The sequence below is a fragment of the Rhinolophus sinicus genome, linkage group LG05 (assembly GCF_036562045.2).
Source record: "Rhinolophus sinicus isolate RSC01 linkage group LG05, ASM3656204v1, whole genome shotgun sequence".
Taxonomy (NCBI): Eukaryota; Metazoa; Chordata; class Mammalia; order Chiroptera; family Rhinolophidae; genus Rhinolophus; species Rhinolophus sinicus.
The window spans coordinates 42,552,501-42,573,179 of NC_133755.1; the positions used below are offsets into that span (position 1 = coordinate 42,552,501).

Consider the following 20,679-nt stretch of genomic DNA (forward strand, 5'->3'; position numbering starts at 1 on the left):
ATAATCAGTTTTGCTTACAAGATTAAACTAAAGGGAAAATGATGATTAACTAGGACATAATGGGTCATATTTTTAGGTAGCCATTGTTGTGAGAAATACAATATAGAATTGTATGCTAGGTCCTAAGGTTTATTACCTTACCCAATGCTGAATTAAGCTACAAGTTTATAACAAGTAGAAAGAACCATCAACGTGGTTTTAATAGATCCAAGGCACTCATATTTTAAAACCAAATGATAGAATAAACTTATTTTTTGTTTTTCTGTTAATTTGTCAATTCAAGGCCTTTTTTCTCTCCAATTGATACATTTAACCCTTTAGAGACAGTCATTTAGCTCATAGAGACTTTCAGCGCTATCTCTTCTGTCTCTAGAGGGTTAATCCAAAGACTGTTTTTCCTCCTTACATTATAAAATAAAACTGTACATGATATGTATTACAGAATGTATGCAGCATGGTCTTTTTCTCTCTCTCTCTCTTTTTCTCTAAGAACGGAACTGGAAACAGCAACATTTTTGCTCAGCAACGAATCGGGGACAATTTAAAATAGCTATAACATACCATACATGCTGTCTAAGTTTAAAAAAAAAAAACATACACAACATGTAAATTATTGCACAAGAGAAAGGCTCAAAGTTTGCGTAAAATGCAATAGTATTGCCCCATACAGATCATGCATTCAAACGGTGAGAACATAAAGGAAAAAAAGAAAAAGGAAAAAGAAAAAGAAAAAAAAAAACAGGTGTGCTGGTGACAAGCACTCTGATATTCTTAGCTTCTGTTACTTTTGTTTGTTTGTTGTTTGTTTGTTTGTTTAAATCACATGGGACTAGAAAAAAATCCTACAGGGAGTGGGGCTGGAGGGCGATGGGTGGGGGGCAGGTGAAAAAAGGAGGTGTCAGGTGGGAGTGAGGGAGGGGTATTAATATACCTCTATTCAGTTTTTATATCATTATTCAACACTCGATCACTGTGCCATTTTTTCATGTGTTTCTCCAGGGTACTGTACACGCTAAAAGGCATCTTACAAATTTCACATTTGTAAACGTCCTTCCCCACCTGGCCATGCGTTTTCATGTGCCTGGTGAGCTTGCTACTCTGGGCACAGGCATAGTTGCACAGCTCGCATTTATAAGGCCTTTCGCCCGTGTGGCTTCTCCTGTGGACAGTGAGATTGCTACAGTTCTTGAAGACTTTCCCACAGTACTCACAAGTGTCGCTGCGTCTGCCCTCTTTTGAGCTGGGCCTGCCCGGGCCCGGACCACTAATATGGGGCGTGCTCCCTCCACTTCCCGTGCCGCTGCGCCCCGAGATCCCTCCGTCCAGCTCCCCGGGGGGCGTGGAGAAGCGCAAGCTCCCATTCTCCGAGGAGTGCTCCGACGAGGAGGCGAAAGGCGATTGTCTGGAGTCTCCGAAGCTAAGGAAGGGATCTTTGAGCTGCCTGGAGGCCGCGTAGCCGGCTAGCCACTGCGAGTACACGTTCTCGGTGTTGGGCATCGCGGCGGGGGGCAGGTCGAACTCCTTCTCGAGCTTGATGCGCTTGGAGAAGGGGCTCAGCGAGCTGGGACTGCCCAGCAGCAGCTTTTTGGACAGGCCCCCTGAGGCTGACTCGCCTGGGGAGCAGCCGCGGCCGTTAACAGTGCCATCGTCTATGCGGTCCGACTCGCCCGCCACCGAGTCTTCATCGCAAGTGTCCCTATGGCCCTCAACCTCAGCCAGGTGGCCGCGCTTATGCTTCTCGCCCAGGACCTGGTGGAAGGCCTCACTGAAGTGCTGCATGGAGCTGAGCACCATGCCCTGCATGACGTCAGGCAGGGTGCGGCCCTCGTCGCCCACGCCTACCACGGCGCCCCTCGAGCTGTTTTCATGGTGGCGCGCCGCCTCCAGGCTCAGCCCGAAGCCGTAGTCCACCCTCTCGCTCTCTGTCAGCTCCTCCTCCTCCTCTTCCTCCTCTTCTTCCTCTTCCTCATCGTCCTCCTCTTCCTCCTCGTCCCCGTTTTCCGGGATCAGGTTGGGGTCGTTCTCGCTCTTGAACTTGGCCACAACGGACTTGAGCGCGCTGCTGGCGCTGCCCACCAGGTCGCTGGTGCCGGGTTCCGGGGAGCTGGCAGTGGAGAGGCCATCGTCGGACTTGACCGTCATGGGGGATGACTTGTGCATGTGCGTCTTCATGTGGCGCTTCAGCTTGCTGGCCTGCGTGCACGCATGGTCGCACAGGTTGCACTTGTAGGGCTTCTCGCCCGTGTGGCTGCGCCGGTGCACCACCAGGTTGCTCTGAAATTTGAACGTCTTGCCGCAGAACTCGCATGACTTGGACTTGACCGGGGGCTGGGAGGGAGGAGGGGCGGATTGCAGAGGAGGGAGGGGGGGCGTCGCCAGGAAGGGTGGCTTGCTACCTGGCTGGAATGGTTGCAGTAACCTTTGCATAGGGCTGGGCCGGCCTGGGGACAGCGGTGGGCTAGACGTGTTCCCTGCCAGCTCTCTAAGTCTCCTAGAGAAATCCATGGCGGGAGGCTCCATAGCCATTGGGTTCAACCGCAGCACCCTGTCAAAGGCACTCGGGTGATGGGTGGCCAGGGCCATCTCTTCTGCCCCCAGGCGCTCTATGCGGTGGGGGTCCAAGTGATGTCTCGGTGGTGGGCTAAACAGGGGGGGAGTGGGTGGAAAGCGCCCTTCTGCCAGGCCGGAAGCCTCTCTCGATACTGATCCTGGTATTCTTAGCAGGTTAAAGGGGTTATTGTCTGCAATATGGATCCCATGGAGAGGTGGCTGGGAAGGACATTCTGCACCTAGTCCTGAAGGGATACCAACCCGCGGGGTCAGGGGACTTCCGTGTTCGCTTTCTAAGTAGATTCTTAATCCATGAGTGTTCTGTGCGTGTTGCAAGAGAAACCATGCACTGGTGAATGGCTGTTTGCAAGTTGTACATGTGTAGCTGCTGGGCTCATCTTTACCTGCAAAATAATACAATACCAACATCAATGTTTAATCACGGAGGAGGGCAACAGCAATTGCTTATTTATGTTCCACTTACAGCCTTTCCTGCCCCCCAGCCCTCAACCCCAAGGCCTGAGTCCTTCCTGACCTGTATCCCCTGTGCTTAGATGGTGCCTTGCACACCTAGTGGTTGGTGCCCAACAAATATTTGTCAAGTCAGTCTTTCTATCATTTAACTCAGTTCTAAGAATTTTAAACCCAGTCTCCAAAGCAGAAAAATCTAGACAAATTCAAGTTGAGGAGGATGATCCCTACAGCCGAGGGAACCTCGGCAAACATCTTCTGAACCTTCCAGTCTTTCACCTGCTGTGGTTTGGGGAAGTCATTTCATCTCTGTGCCTCTGTTTCTCATTGTTAAGTGAGGGACTTGGACAAGGTGACCTAAGGGAAACTTTTCTGCTCCCTAAATCCCATTGTTCTATTCCCCCCTGGATGGCAGGTGAACTTTCTAAATAGGCAATCATTTCACAGAGATATCAAAAAAGAGAAGGTCAACTCATTACAATTCTCTATGGACCTAGAGATGCTTTTAATCTTAGCCTGAAATACACTAATTATTGACATTGTTAAAAAATGACAAGGTACTCAAAAACTAATTCTTTGGAAGACAGACTAGCAACATTCATACATCCCAGCCTGTGTGAGGGTCAGTGAGTCCCAATTCTGGCTCCATGACACCCCACGAGGACTCCTATTTTTATCTCAAGGGATGTTCTGAAAATCTCAAAACAGAAATTTACTTCAGATTTAACCAACAGGCCATATCAAATCTTTAGGAGTTGCCCGCAGTCAAAAAAATGCAAGCCAAGAGTTAGTAGGAGAGGCTGGTGCCAACTTAGGCAGACACAGCATCCTAGTTTAAGAACAGTTAAAGCAGCCAGCACCATGACCGGCAGCAGGCTGAGAAATGCTACACTATCCTCCCCCTCATTATTTTGAGAGGCTAACAACGTGAACCAAATTATACAACATCCTGCGCCCTCCGCTGAGCCTCAGCTCCAGTTGAGAAAGAAACAGAAAGATACAGTTCAGCTAGTCAACTCTTTGGCTAGTAGCCAAGCTGTCTGGAGAGGGGCCTTGCTTAAGTCACATTATTTCTCTCGCTGAAAAGAACCCAAGAGTGGTAAATGCCACTTTGGTCAAGGGGGCCAGCTTGACTTCACAATCATTCATTTTTGGAGATAGCTAAATTAAAAAAAATATATCTACATCAAGGGAGTAACTAACAGTTTACCAGTCAACTACAGCGTTAAAAAAAGGGCACAAATGTTGGTGGCCAAAGGAAGAGGAGAAAAATAGATAACTTCCCAGGGATTCCAAAAAAGTCAGTGTATAAAACACAAATGAGAAATAACAAACTTTAGCCCTTCTCTTAAAAGAGGGGCCAGAGTTGTTTCCTAAAGCCTGGCTCGTAACTTTTTAAAAAGGAAAAAATTCACCATGGAGCTAGAGTGGGAATGAGGAATTAATCAATTATGATTACTCCATTTAGCAAGTCAGAAAGAAAAGCTGGCAGAGTCTTCTCAGGAGCCCCAAACACTCGTATTCCAAAACAATACAGTCTCCCAAAACAAGCCAACCTCACTCAAGCACTTGTCTGAATAATGGACTCCCCGCCCTGACCTTGTAATTTACTTTACAATGCATTTATAATCTCACTCAATGTATCCCACTCCTGGGTAAATCTCCTTAACAAGATTAGATGATAAGATACCAAAATTAGGTTTGAAACATTTGCCTAATTGTTTTAAAAAAAAAAGGCAGAAAAGATTTTGAAAGAAAACACTGACATTAATATCACATTATCTGCCTATTTTTGTTTGCCGCCTCTCTTCAAGGGGAAATAAAAAGCATCATAAAGAGTATTTTCATAATTTTTTTGTTGTTGAACAATGACTTGGGTGCTAAATAGGCAGGGAAAAAAACTATCTGGTTCCAACTACCGTGACCCTCTGTGGCTTTCTCCTTTGCCTCTCCAGGACTCTGTGTTATTATCACACATTTAGCCTGACAATCTGAATTGGGTAAGAGGAGATTTGTCAAGCTGAAGCAAGGCCTTAACACTTTCATCACTCAAAATGCCTAAAAATCATATTTTACCTTATACTATCTATTGAAACGCAGGACTGGACCCTTAATTAGTGATGCTGGTTTCGCACACATATGAATGTAGCCATTGATAAATGCCAACATCTATATAGCACTACATCAAGGATCTCATCTGTATCTTTTCAAACAGGCTTAACTGAGAAAAGTCCATTTTATTTTGCTGCCCGGAGCGTCCTAAAATTTTGTTTTCAGAGCCAGTCATGTGATTGTGCTACAATATGTTAACATTGTGCCGTTTGCTTCCCCATTCTCTCCTACATCAGATCAGAGAAAACGGCATTTTATCTTCTAATGAGGACACAACATACAGTTTTCACTATTGCATTTTAGTATTCCCATCAACTAGATATTCTAGATCATGAGGGCAGCCAGTGTAATCACAATGTCAATGAGAAGGGCTGTTACGATTGAGACTAAAGATTACATGGAAAGAGCTGCTTTGAAACTGGTAATTATTACCAGTCCACTAATAGCAAATGATGCATTACAGTTTCACCATATAATCTGTATTTCACTCAGCTCCTGCCAGTGTACCATATTATATTACAGTGCTCACAGATTCTACATTCCGAAACTGTAGTCATCAATAAATGTGTTACTTGCCATAATTTGTGAAATTACTTTGTTCATAACATCTTTGATGGTTTAGAAAGACCAGAATTGATTTCCTGCGTGGCAAAATTAGGGCTACATTGATTTATTGACTTGTAAAATATAATAATATTCTTCATTTACTCTGATGAAAACCAACTTCTCAATTTGAGAGCCTCATTGGGCAGTCACAGGGATTGTTTTGATTTAAAGCAATAAACTGAGACCTGGCCCCAAGCATAGGAAATCGAGGTAGCAAAACGGTTAAAATCAGCTGTCTTATTTCCTTTTATTGTATGGGAAAGAATGACCCCATTTCTAGTTTGTCAGGTGATTAAAAAGTCACGTGATCTAAGCCTCAGGATTTAGAAGAACAAGGAGGTCTGATGCTCGACCTCTGGCTCTACTATTTACTAGCTTGAGGCTATGGGACAGTCATTTAATTTCTCTGAGCCTTAGGTTTCCTATCTGTAAAATAAACAAAAAAGCAGTACCTTAACAAATTGTGAGGCTCTAACGACAGATGTATATAAAAATCCTCTGTAAACTATCAGGTCCAACTTGAATGTGAGTTTTCATTACTACCAGGCTTGATTAGTTACCTAGCATGATGACTAACCACATTACACAACCAGAGGAGTATCCGAGGAAGGTCAGAATCCAAAAGCCAGGTCTTACCCCAGGCCAACGGAAGGCCCTGGTTAGAAGAAGGCAGGTGGGGGAGATTTTAAGGACTATGTCCACCAGCCCGGAGGCCACAGCTGAGTGGGGCTAAGTGCTCTGAAACCCAAAGGCAGTTGGTTAAGACCCCTGAGTGAGGTGGGCGTCAGCTTTGTTCTAGAGCTTTCTGGAACCCCACAACCCATTTCCACATACCTTATTCTGGTCACCCCTAAACTGGTCTTGCCAGCATGGGTACCAACAAACTAGGCACACTCCCTTTGCGGGAAGCAGGGAGGAAGACAGGGGTTCCATATCAGGCTGCTCGTTTCCCATCCCTCAAATCAAACTCCCTGCCTTCGGGAGGATCCAGTGGAAGAGAGAGAACTAAACCAATTCCCAGGCCAGCAGCCCTTGGCCACTCAGCTGCACCCTCCTCTCTACTGCCCTACTCCCTTCCCTTCCCTTCCCTCCAAGGGTGGCACTGTTCCCACAGCCAAGTGTGGGGCCCCAGGCACCCCCAGCCAAATGAGGAGAGCTCTCCCCACCCAGTCAGCATGTAGGGACTCGAAACCATGAGTCCACCCCCTAAACTCTGCAATCTGTGACCTAACCCAGGTTTAGGCCCAGCCTGGGGGGGTGGGGGGGCGGCGCAGAGGAGGTGCTTTTTAACCCCTGTACCACCCAGCCCTCAGGACCCAAGGGCTTGTGAAATTCACACAATAACTCTTTGTTACCTAGGATTACCTAGGAGTTAACAAAAATAAACAACTGGCTTTGAATTTGGTCTCGGATGTATGCCCTGCCCTGCAGACACCATTCACAAGATGGTGAGGCCTAGTTTACCTCCCATAGAAAAACCAGTCCCCTTTATAGCCTCAACTCCTGCATCTTGCCTTTCATGATTCTCTTTCTATGACACTTTCCCGTTCTTTTTTTATTTTCCACAACAGCTTATTTTTCATTTACTTTCAAAATAAAAATACTTTCCTTAAATAAAAATTAGATGTCACACTTCTTTTTTCTTGAACCTGCTTTTTGTGTTTGGGGTGGAATCAGCCCTCCCCCGGCCCCAACTTTTTAGCCATGCATGACTCATACCATTTATTCCTACATAGAGAAGCAAACTGTATTACGTTCTAAAACAACATCTTCCAAAAACATTTTTATAAACACATAAATCTAAATTTCATAAAAAGTTCCCCACTATAAAAGTTGGCTTGAACAAGTAACTGGATGGTGGTGCTGGTGGTGGTAACGGTGGAGGCGGTAGTGATGATGGTGGTAACGGTGGGGGCGGTAGTGATGGTGGTGGTGGTATCTTTGAATTTTAGCAACAATGCTGTGCATTTTTCTCTAAAACTAGGAGAAAAACAAGTAGAAATTATATATATATATATATATATATATATATATATATATATATATATATGCACATATATAATGCACCATGTATATATAAAAATACACCATGTTTAAATACACATGTAAATGTCTATATAACATGCTTAAGAATAACTCTGGAGTAACTCTCAACTGACTCCTTTTGGTTCTGGCCTCTGCTAAAAATGTATGCCATGGAATAATTTGAAGTCTTAAATGAGGCCATGGGAGTGAATGTCCAGCAATAAAATGGGCTCTGACCACACAGACGTATGCAGTCACCAGCTGTGGAGCCAGACAAGACCCTGGGGAGGAGACCCACAGGGATGAGCTGCTGTCAGCTCCATGCCTTTAGTAAAGAAGCAAAGAAAAAAAGGGGAGGGAAAAGCTGAGTGGAGTGGAGGAGCGGGTGCCAAGTGAGTAATGGAATAATACATATGCGGATGCCAATCTATTTTGGAAGTAACTCCTTTCAGTACTTAAAAAAGTAAGGGTAATTTCCAGAAACTCTCATCTCTATACATATGGACATTTGTAGAAGAAATAATGCTCAACTTACAAATACCCTGCGGGGCATATTCTGCACTCATCCCGGGCGTGGGGATTAGAGCTCCATGTGCAGAACGAGGGGAGGACAGGCCCCTCCAGTGCAGAAGTTTATCTGTGAAAGAAACCCAAAATCAAGCACTAAAGCTATAAACAATATACATCGTAAACCACAGGATATCACATTTCAATTCCATTAAAATAGATTAACATCATTACAACAGCCTTGCAGATAGTTAACAGGCCCAAGGCCTGTATCAAAAGAACAGTGGTGAGTTAATTCTCACAGTTTGTTTTGTTTTTAATTTTGGTCTTTTTTGACAAAAGGGAAGAGGTTTGTTTTTAGGTATTGGGGGTGGTTCTTTCATTCATTTGCTTGTGGGTTATTGTTTAATTATTGTTTTGTAATAAGAGATGTGGAAATAGCAAGGGGAAATTGGTAATATTACGGGTAGGATGGTAAAACAGGAGGGATTTATCTGCAAGGCTGGTTTACATGCATACATTTACTTCACTTTATAGACAAGCCCAAGCAAAAATCAACATGCTAATAGGAAAGGAGTGGATTTGTGAATCATTCCTTCTAGAACAGCGTCCCATTCTGCCTTCCTTGTCCCACTACTTTCTCTTCTCATGATGTATTTATGACAGCATTTCAATGACAGGGAAACCTTAGATATTTCAGGGTTGGGCCTCACTCCAGAATTCAATCAATGGGGCACCGCACATGGCATGGCTTCTTAGAACACAAAGTAGTGGATAATAAAGATTAGACTTCTGGGGTTAAAATAACTGGCCAATTCTCCCCTTGATGGTGGGTGAGGAATCCCACCATCAAATGACAAGGAGAATACCAGCCTTCCAATAATAGCACCCAGAAAAAGTGGCCCACCTTTTCCATTCGACTGCACTTTGTTGCACACTGGTGAGGAAAAATGACTTCTCACACTAATAAACATAAATCTAGTAGTAAATCAAGCATTTCCAGCACTGAGATTTTCGTGAGAAAGGAAATATTTGGTTTGTTCAACCTGGGGATTATACAGTTTATGTGGTAAGTCCCTAGCTTTTCCAAGTCCACCTTGAGCTAACCAAGCATTTAGAGGTCAACCATGAGACAGAGAGGAGGACAGATGGAGCAAGAGACACTCAGCGTGTTCTAGAGGTTTGGAGTTTGTGGTGCTTGGGGAGACTGGAGAGAAGAAAAACAGACTTTGATGGTGAGTAAACAGAGTATGTTTTCCATTAGCTTAATATTAAGAGCACTTAAAAGTGTTGTTGTTATACTCTAGGACAGCAGGTCTCGCGTATAAAATACATCCTGTTCTCCTTAGACAGATCACGTTACCAAGAACAGCCAGGGCAGTCAGCACAAGGTTTTCTTTCATGAGGACTTCATGGGTAACAATGGCGTGTGGCTCATGGATGCTCTTACATGGATGTCATAAACCTGCTCTTATCGTGACTGCAAAGGGAGGCTCCACCCAGCCCAAGACCATCTATAGAGGCATATTCTACTCTCTGACCCAAAACAAAATAAATACCGCAAAATGAACCAGCAAAAGCAGGAAGACAGGACTCAAACAACAAGTATGTCTTAATTTGACTGTTTACGTTAAGTGAATTGAGAGTATAGGGCAAAATCAACTACAGATTTAGTCATAGTGTTTTCAATGAGAAATCTGAGAATTCATTTTTGCACTTGTTCTTGCCTCAGCAATTGAATAAGTGTTTGTCGCCAAAACTGAAATACTTTTCTTAGGAGACTCACACAACTGAGGTACCTCTGGGACCCCTGCATAAAAGCAACAAGGTACTAGGACCCTCACACAGGGAGAGTCTAATTTCAAACTCCCTGCCACTTACTCTGGGAAGAGACTCCAGGGTGCCTCAAAAGTCCTCCAGCAAGAAATGGGAGAACCGGGGCCAGCCCGGTGGCTCAGGCGGTTAGAGCTCCATGCTCCTAACTCCGAAGGCTGCCAGTTCAATTCCCACATGGGCCAGTGGGCTCTCAACCACAAGGTTGTTAGTTCAATTCCTTGAGTCCTGCAAGGGATGGTGGGCTCTGCCCCCTGCAACTAAGATTGAACACAGCACCTTGAGCTGAGCCGCCTCCCGAATGGCTCAGTTGGTTGGAGCGTGGGCTCCCAACCACAAGGTTGCCAGTTCAATTCCTCGAGTCCCGCAAGGGATGGTGGGCAGTGCCCCCTGCAACTGAAAAAAAAATTGAACACGGCACCTTGAGCTGAGCTGCTCCTGAGCTCCTGGATGGCTCAGTTGGTTGGAGCGCGTCCTCTCAACCACAAGGTTGCCGGTTGGACTCCCACAAGGGATGGTGGGCTGCGCCCCCTGCAACTAGGAACAACAACTAGACCTGGAGCTGAGCTGCGCCCTCCACAACTAAGACTGAAAGGACAACAACTTGAAGCTGAACGGCACCCTCCACAACTAAGATTGAAAGGACAACAACTTGACTTGGAAAAAAGGCCTGGAAGTACACACTGTTCCCCAATAAAGTCCTGTTCCCCTTTCCCAATAAAAAAAAAATCTTTAAAAAAAAAAAAAAAAAGAAATGGGAGAACCACTAATCTAATCTAGGCCTGACCACTTGCATGTATCTCTGGTCAAACCTGTCTACAAACCCAGTGGCCCAAGCAAGCTGAGCTTCAGGGCAACAGCCTGGCCCAGTTCTCCACAGTGTCAGGCCACGTAGCAAAGCGGGGCTCGTCAAAGAGAGTTCTGAGTATCTGGCACTAGGGTTTGGTTTGGTTTTTGTTTCATGAGTTGTAGAAAACCTAAGAGATCATCAAGTCTATGCCTTCATTTTACAGATGGGAAAACAGAGGCCCTGAGAAATTAAGTGACTGACCCACGGCTATACTGATGGTTAACCACAAAGTGAAGATCAGAATTAGCCTCCTGACTCCCTGACCAGGGCCCTTTCCTGAGATATCTGTGTATCTCCTCTCTTCTGCCATTCCCACTTTGGTCTTCACTGCCCAAATGAAGTGCCAATGAAGAGGGTTCTCCTTCTGACCCATTAGGAGAAACAACCTTTCTTAACCTGTTGGGTAAGAGTCCAGCCCAGAGGTGTGAAGTGGGCCTTTCAAAAGGTCCAAATGAACTGACTTGATTTAAAAATTGGAAAATAATACCTGACCTGCTTCCTGTACCTCTTGGCTCACCCCCACTGTTTTCACACTCTACTTATGCTTCCCGTGCAGAATTAGCCAGCTGAAGAGAAACACACCATTCCTATCAGCTTAACAAGCCACTGACATTGTCTTTGCGAGAGAGACTCAGACTTGTGTTTCTCTTCCTCTGGGCAGAGTGTCAAAGCAAAAGCAACAGGGAACCCCAGCTGGTTCTGCTGCCTCTCCCACGGAAAACGTCCCCAACACTCTCCTTGGTAAGTAGAATCGACATTCCCACAGGAACTGGAAATGCTAAACTGTTAATAGAGTCCCTAGGGTTTCACTTCTTGCTATGATGCTTTTAATTATTTCATCACGGTTTAGGCAGAGTAAAGTCTCACAATTAATGCTTCCAAGTATTGCACTCAATGAGCAGCTCTGCCTTCCCAGACTGGCCCTGGTTGAAGGCCTCTTCTTCCACCTGCATTTTCATTCTCCCCAGGGAGAGATGGCCTTGGGAGGCTGACTGGCAAGTGGGTGGTCCAGCTATGCTCTGTATTTCCTTGGTGGTGGATACTCTTAGGGCAGTGGTTGTCAAAGCGCAGAGCAAGGCCCAGCATCAGCATCACGGCGCTTGTAGGAAATGAAAACTCTCAGGCTCCAACTCAGACCTACCAAATCAGAAACAGGGTGTAGGGTGGGGTGAGAAGGGGAGCAAACCGTGTTTAACAAGCCCTCCAGGTGATTCAGGTACACAATGCAATTTAATGAGCACCATCTTAGTGGTAAGGGAAGGCATCGAAGCTGGAAACTCTGATGTTCCCCTGGCAGAGATCCACTGGCTGTGAGGCTGTCATCCCTCCTGTCTGGCCCTCACCTCCTTTAGGACTGGAACAGTCAAAAGCAGAGCAAGCTTGGGAAATCCCTAAGGATAGCTCCATGTGGAATCCAAGGTTCCACCCTCCCTCACTGACCAGGATAGGAAACAGGCCCGAGCTCTCCATCAAGTAGGGAATGCTCTTTGCATAAGACAACATCCAAACCAGCTCATGCCAGGAAGATGGTGTCCTCAATGATTCCATAAAAGCTGAAATATTTGAGAATGCAGCTGTGGCATGCTGCACGGATGGAGCAAGAACTGGACTCCTGCTTCCCTTGCTGAACTCTCAAATGTGATGTTTTGCCCTCTTCTGAATCAAGCTTTTAAATGCCTTGATTCCTCTGGTGAAAGGTGTTTTAACCTGTTCTGTTTCATAAAGGTCTCTCCAGACCCAGAATCTCCACTTGGGACCTCAAAATACCTTCTGCATTTTCAGGTTGTAATATTTCCTTATACTGTAGCTGAGTAAAAAATAATGAATATTATTTTTCAGTTCTCATTAAAAATCTGCAACAAGTTGGGAAGGGTTTTGACTTAATGTTACACCTTGATCCCTTTACATTTCTATACACATTGGCTACCAACTTTTAGTGCTGAGCTCTAAAGGCCAGTGGGATGTCCCTGGAATTTAAGGTCACTAAATCAAGGGTTAGGTTTCCTCGAGACCATCTCCAAGATCCCTTTACTACTGACATACTATTTATTTCTGAAACTAATTAGTGGGTGTGTAACACAGCCACATTACTGTCCACTAATCAGCAAGTAATACTGCCAATCTACAAATGTGCCCAATCAGCTAAGCACAAAGCATCATTTCCAACACACACAATAACTGCCTCGTGTGCCCAATTTTTATCAGGTATTAACCTCTAGGCCTCTCTAGAGGAGTACATCGATGTATAGATGTTTGCTGTTCACTAAAATGTGTATGTGTATATATATATTTCTTTTCTTAAACATATATTTTTAGGTAAGTTTCCTATGTTTCCAATGAGACAGGGCACAAAAAAAGTCAAGCCATCCCTGAGAGGAATGGCTGTGATCGCCTTCAGAAACTGTGACCACCTTTCCACTTTGGGTCTTCAGGAAGAGAATGACAACTCACCATGATAGAGTGAGTCTATGTTGGTGACAGGCCGAAATAAAGGGTCCTGACTGTCCCTTCCAGCTCCAAGATTCTCAAGTCTCCTCCCCACATAGCCAGTACCAACTTCTAGACTACACTTAAATGCATCCTGAAAGTTTGTGGAGTTCCCTAAATGAATCAAGTCTAGTTTTGTAAATATTTTAATGGCTCCAAATCACAAAAATAACAACAGGGCAGCTAGTCTTCTTTAGCAGTGGCTAGAGTTTTCTTTAACCAAAAGCAAAACCACTGAATGTCCTTGTAGCTCTTGACCCTCCGTTGATGATAGATATCAGCTCTCCTCTCTCAGAGTCTGTGATTTCTCAGAGTATTATAGAGCAAACATGAGCTATGCCTATCTTGAATCGTGTCAATCTAAACGGAAAATGTGCCAGCTTTGTCATCACTAACAGACTTTTTTTCCCCTAATTTATCAGCATTCCTCTACTTTCTTTTATTATTAGTTTCAGGTGTCCAAAGCAATGTCCTAGTTAGGCATTTACACCCCTCACAAAGTGATAACCGCCCCCCCCCAGCCTACTACCCCTTTGACATTGTATATGGCTGTTACAATTCCATTGACTACATTCCCTATGCTGTACTTCACATCCTGTGACTGTACACACACACACACACACACACACACACACAGAAGGTGCAAAAAATGTATACACATTTTAAGAAAGGAAAACTGTATTAAAATTATAATAATATATACCAACAACAAAAGATGAATACAAGTCACGTTTGACTTCTGCAATTACAAGAGGTACTCAAAGTGGTTACCATCAACGTCCAGACACTTCTGATTACGGCGAACTACTGCTTGAGCAACGTTGACCAAAGTGTCCACTTTTATAAATTGTTTAGGCAACACCAGTAAATATATATATATATATCATTATAGTTGACATTCAACTTCGGCTTCAGGTGTACAGTGCAGTGGTCAGACATCTACACAGTCGAAGAAGTGATCCCCTAGTAAGTCCAGTGCCCATCTGGCACCCAACATAATCTTTACATTATTGATTATATTCCCCAAACTGTATTTCATATCCCTGTGACTATACTGTGACTGCTAATTTGTACTTTCTAATCCCTTTGCCTTCTCCCCCATCCCCCCTCCCATCTAGCAACCATCAGGGTTTTTTTCCCTTATATCTGAGTCTATTTCACTAACAGACTTCTTAATTAACCTTCTGATATTGTCAAAATCATTCCCTTTTGTTCTAGAAATGAGCATTTCCATGAGCATTTTTTCCATCACTGCTTTTTTACTAGGTAAGGTTTTTCCAAATTGTGATGCTCTTTAAAAAGTGTATCCTGTACAAATGGAAGCAAGGGAGAATTCTAAAGACATCACACTACAGAATTTTTTTTTTTTGCAGTGTATAATGACTATATTACTATAATCAATGGAACACTACAGAATTTCTTTGCTGAAACTTGGTCGTGACTTTATCAGTGACTTTAATTTCATCAATCCCTCATTTTAAAACTCTTTTTCTTTTCTGATTAATTCTATCCTTTCGGAGCCTTGACTATCTAAACAACACATTAGGAGTTCTCACCTTAGGCAATCACTCTATCAGAGAGGATGGAAAGATGACATCTTTCATGCCTCTTTATGTATAAAAATGCAAGCCACCAATCTGTCAGGCCTAAACAAAATTTCCTGCAATCTTTTCTTTAACATAAGCAAAGCACATAATTCAAAAAAGAAAAAAAAAAAGCTTGCTTTTCTGAAGAATAACTAAGCCAAAGACATTGTGTTCCATTTTTGTGTTGAAATGCAGATTTACCACTAAAAGGCAAATCCTTCATTTCAAAAGGTTGGATAGGATGGTACTTAAAAAAAGAATTCCAGCTGGTTAAATTTAGGGTGTTGAAAAAAGTTCACTCCAATAATATTCTTTGGCTCTGGGCCCAAAGTATTTTCACTTGATTGTGAATTAGATAAATTTTTATTACACTAATTTAAGCTTTTGCCTTAGAATGGTGGAACTTATTGAGGAGACTGAAAGGGCAGCTGCATAAAAAGACAAATTGTCTTAGGACATTTTTTTTTTAACTGTAATACTTCACTATGCAAAACGTGTGTACCCAGGATAAATTCCATTCATTCATTCTTTCATGCATATATTGAACAACTATTTACCAAGTGCCTATAATGCCCAAAGCAGTGGGCTAGTCTCTGTGGGTAGCACAAAGAAGACACAGACTACAAGCGCCTTCATCTAGTAGAGAAGATAAGGCCAGGACAGAACTCGCTCTCCTCCAGTGTAGAAAGTGTGTCACCAGAGAGGTACAGATAAATAGCTAAGGAAATTCAAAGGAAGAAAAATGGTTTCCATTTGGAAGGCAGGAGAGTGGCTTTAGGGGAAAGGTAACTTAGGAACCAGACCTGAAGAGCCAAGAGGAAGGACTTTCCAGACAAGAGAAAAAGGTATGGATGCCCAGAGAGAATCAAAGCCCAAGGTGTGCACAGAGCAAATGGGGCCCAACAGCTACTGACATTTAAATCAAAATACTGTACACCAATTCATTTGGTTGACAGCAGAGGATATGGTCCTCTAAATAGCCCTCTAATGACTTTTGTGACATCTTCAGCTTTTATAACTTATTGTCAAATATCACATTTTCTTAAAATAAGGGACACAGCCATGTGGACTCTTGTGAACCTCTACGGAGAGTTCATCTGTCCTGTTTAGTCCCCCCCCCCCTCCTCTATTTTCTTCCCCTGATGAATGGTGGCTGGTCTCCTAAGGCAGAATTCACTGTGTTTTATCCCTCTGAGTCAGACAAACAAGTGTTGATAGTCGCATTCTTGTGTGCAATACTGCCCCCCCAACTCAAATAATCTATTTCACATGTATCATTGCCAGTTTAAGATGGGCTTATACTTGCTGACACATTTTCAACAAATGACTGTGCAAGAAATGTGGAGATTTTCCTATACTGCTTGGTCTCTTCAATCATCAACTTGACCTTCCCTCCAAATTTTCCTTCTTCCTTCTCTTTCTTCTCTTCTCCTCCCCAAGGAGGGTGGGGGTCACCTTTCTCCTGCTCTGAGTCCTTATTTGAGGATTTTGTTTTTGTGTGTGGTGAAGGGTGAGTGTGAGAGTGTGTATCAGTGTGTGTGTGTGTGTGTGTGTGTGTGTGTGTGTGTACACAGGCTTGCCTCTACCTGAGGTGTTTTTCAGGTTATTTGGAGGAATTTGGCAACTACTTTTAAAGATACACTTGCCCTGTGCATTCCCCCATGAATCTCACTCTCCAGATTCTTTTCTTCCTTTAGGATGTCAGGGACTTATTCCTCTGGAGCAACCATTGGAACAAAGTCAGGAATCCAGGTTCCTCAGTCCCAACTCTGCCACTCACCAGCTGTGCATGACCTTTAGTAAATCTCTTCCCCTTTCTGGCCCTAAGTTTTGTCATATTTAAAAAGAGAAGACTGGCTTTGATGGGTGACTTCTCTTTCCTGTTCCCCACACCAGTTGGAGTCTCCCTGAGACCAGATTCAGGGCAGGAAACTTGGATGCAGTTAAGAGACCTACTATGGGCCATCCTAGAAGCTGGCCTGGATGGGCCTGTGCCCCTCGTGACCTTGCAGAGATTAGGAGGGATCTAGACTTGTGTGGGCTGGGTCTGGTCCCCAGGTTAATTCTTAGATTCAGAGAAGAGGCCAGGTGATGGATTTCAACCTCCTGGGGCACACCTGTCTGAGTGTCAAGAAGGAAACCTAAGTGGGTCCTAAGCCAAAGAAGCTGAAGGTCAGAGAGAACCAGGAAGAAACTTCCCACAAATGCAGGCTAAATGTCAAGGGGAAAGGTGTCTGCTGCCCGTGCCAGAAGGCCAATGGCGAAGCTTGGCCTCATGCCAGAGCCTAACACCCACTGCTCACGAGGGCACACACAGAACTCTGAAAGCCACAGTCCTTTCCCAGCTACCTCAAACCAGGGAGGCAAGGTCCCAGTGTCCTGTGGTCCCTGCCCTCAACCAACTTGAAGAGTTCCTGGAAAGCCATGTGTAAAATGGATTTCTGTAAAGTGAATCACATTTGCCAACCGACAATTTCAGGGATGTTTCATCACCCTTCCAGGCTCATCCAGAATTGGCAGGGCTTCTAACATTTTACCTTTTAAGTGCTTCTTCCTCCACCCCCTCCCCAACCTCTCTGTCAAGTAGTTAATGATCTGTAAACAAACACTTTAAATTCAGTAGGGGAGCTCACTATTTAAAGAAACCCTGTGGCGAAACCTTTTGAAAAGTTAACAATCTTTCTGTAATGTGAAAAATCACCCTCTAATTTATCAGTTTCCATTGGTGAAATTTGTGTGTGTATTGGGCTTCCTTAAGGTGGGGCTCAACTGCAATAAATACCTTTGTGGTTAGAAGAAGGGGTGGGTGATGATAGGAGCTGCCCTGGATGCGTTTCTTTCACCCAAATTGTCCAGCCTCACACAAGAGGATTCAAAGATTCCACTCACACCTCTCTACCCTACCTGAGATAGGAAGAGAAGGGTGGCGATTCGTAGTCCTAGACACCTGGAAAGATTTGAAAACCACACTCGAGTTTCTCCTGATTTGAGTATAACTGAGATGCCTGATGAGGGTGGAATGAGTATTTTCAACCAAGGGGATGAAAAGGCATTTGGGCTGTAAAGCTGGATCCCATGAGACTGACCATTTGCTTAGCGAACGTTTAATTCTGATAACACCAGCCAGGGCAGCAAAGGACTTGTCTATCAAAGCCAGCAGAACATGCAACTCCCAAATGACTCTGAAGAGGCCACCCTGAGCCTTTTACGTGTGTCAACTCACAACAAATGAAATGTATGCCTCTATATCACCATTTTCATCAGTCCTGAGAAAATACCAGAATACACTTACGGAAACCAAGCTTAGAGTTTATAAGAAGACCCCTTGATCTTTTCAGGTGATCTTGGGCATTGTGGAGGAGGAAGTCGGCAGGGTAAGGGCACTGCTGGAGTGACAAGGGAAGAGAGACGCATGGCTGGAAGATGGGAGCAGGCTCAGACAGCGCTGCCACCCAGAGAGCTGCAGAGTTTTCTGCTCTTATCTCCCAGGAATGATCTGTGCAACCCTTCAATGGAAAAGAACCCAGAACAATAGGCAGCCCCTGGAAGGTTCTGTCAGGCCTCCAAGCCTAGCCCTTCTTAAGAAAATACGTCCTGTCTCTGGAAGGCTTCATCTGCTTCCCAAAGCATTTTCCTCACATTCTGGCCCCACAGCAATCCTGTGGGATGAAGTAAAGTGTTACCCTCACCTTCCCAGCTAAGAAATGTTAGATCTCAGAAATGTTCTGCTGGAGGTCATGAGGGCAGGGCTGGAACTCAAGAGTCCTTCCAACCTTCTTGAGAAACAAGCTTTGCCCCTTGTCACCGGTCTACTCAGGAGCCCTCAAGGTAGGCCAAGGTAGTGTGTGGTCTGGGCACTAGCCTCACAGCCACTTACAGGCAACACTTGATGTCCTGGGACTATAAAGTGGTGTGTGTATGTCAAGGAAAGTGGAGAAGGCACACGCTACAGGCATAATGTTCTGTGACAACCTTGGCCAAGAGGTTCTTAGAACCAGAACTGGCCAATCTCCAAAATTAAAACCTATTATGTTCTATGGTTAACACAGAACTGCTTGGAAATTATGAGAACTAATTTAAGGTTTCTACAAACTGAAAAAAAAATGGTCTAGCAGGTCAGGCTCTGACATTTCTTCAGTCACAAAACTAGGCTGCCCTCTTGCCTGAGGTGAGATTGAATCAAGGAGGGTTCTGGTGCTGTGAGGCCAGGCCTCGTCCCAAGGCGGTGAGTCCTTCTTTCAGAAACAGGCCTCTGCCCGCCCACAGGCTGCTCCAGCTTCTGCCACCTTCTCTCAGTCCCTCAGCACCTTCCCTCCTCCGGGCACACAGCAGGGAGCCTCAGCCCTAACCTCTCTGACTGAGCCCCGCAGAACAAAGGAGAGGCAGACATAGCCTATTTATTTGAGGCCTGTTTTCTTGGCTTCATCGTTATTTTCCTGGCTTATTACCCAATTGCTAATCCTTCATTTCTACCACTGACCAATCTGGAAAGAATTTCCTGACTGAAAAAGAAATGCTCACATGTATAATCTGCACTCACTCGAGAGGCCCCAATCCAGCCACAGAATGGGTGCTACAGGCTAGTCTCAGGTTTACTAACTCTGTTGATTCAACAGGAGTAACATCAAAGTTATCAGACACCCCCCCGCCCCCCCACACACACACACCACCAAACTCCTCAAACCAAGAATGCACCATCTCAGGTCCTAAGGGGCCAGGGTCCCCCTTTATCCTTCTCCACAGGCATCGGGGGGCCTAAAGGAAACCCACACTACATAAGAGACCCCAAGATCATCTTTCAGTTTGAATCTAAGATTCAATGAGATTCTTCAATCAAGATCTCTTACATCAGGAGACACTCCACTCTCCCTAACAAACCCCTCAGGCTGAAATCCTTTTGCTTCCAGAACCTCAACTTTTGACTGCTGGGTAGAAAGCCCCCCTCTGTCACCGGCCCACAGATCTCCGCCGCCATCACGTTCAAACCCTGTCAGGCAGCGGGGAGTGTGGACAGCAGGGCTGACGTGGTTTCAAAGAAGCCGACCAGGCAAGAACCGTCCTGTACTCCTGCCCCGGCTCTAATGCAATAAAATGTCTTTTATCAGTGTAATTCAAGGCAGAGAGTCAAGGGTCTGTCACCATTTTAAAGAGGCTTATTACATGGCCACAAAAATTTGCCTCAGGCTCAAACCTGGCATGTAAGGTATCAGCGTGGGACAGGTTCTTTTGATTTGATTTTATTTTCTTACAAAATCCAAAAATGAAACGGTTCTGTCCCTCCCTTCCACCAACCGTTTTTTGATTTATGGAGAGGAGGAAAGAAATCTGAAGTTGACAGGTTGGGACAACTCCACTCAGCTTTCTCATTCAAAAGCTGCTTTTGTTAAACCGAACTTTGCATTTATGGCCGGCGGCTCTTGGCTGATGCGGGCAGCTCCTCCAGCGTGGAGCAGGCCCGTGGACTTCCCCGGGAGGAGGCCCCACTGAGACTACTGGCAGGCATGAAGGCCCCTGCTTAGACAATAGGTAGGATGGCCAAGCGTATGCCACTCTCTGTCCCCAGCTGTCCACTACATTTCTCTTGGGTTCCCGGGCTCCATGTGACTATCATGTATCCACTAGCACCAGTTCCCCAACTCAAGTCCAAGCCTT

At 44.7% G+C, this 20,679-nt stretch overlaps 1 protein-coding gene across 11 annotated transcripts in view; it reads right to left on the reverse strand.

Moving 5' to 3' along the window:
- Window positions 1–20,679, reverse strand: part of BCL11A (BCL11 transcription factor A) — a 100,194-nt gene that overhangs the window by 7,322 nt on the left and 72,193 nt on the right. For 4 of the 11 annotated variants that reach the window (XM_074332008.1, XM_074332010.1, XM_019717292.2 and 1 more), the window contains 2 exons: window positions 8,300–8,401; window positions 810–2,954 (listed from right to left, as the gene is read on the reverse strand). In XM_074332008.1, coding sequence (XP_074188109.1) covers window positions 934–2,954; window positions 8,300–8,401 — 2,123 coding nt within the window. In that variant the 3' untranslated portion in view covers window positions 810–933. Of the gene's footprint in view, window positions 1–809; window positions 2,955–8,299; window positions 8,402–20,679 lie in introns of those variants that run through there. The other 7 variants (XM_074332009.1, XM_019717286.2, XM_019717308.2 and 4 more) reach the window with 7 other exon arrangements.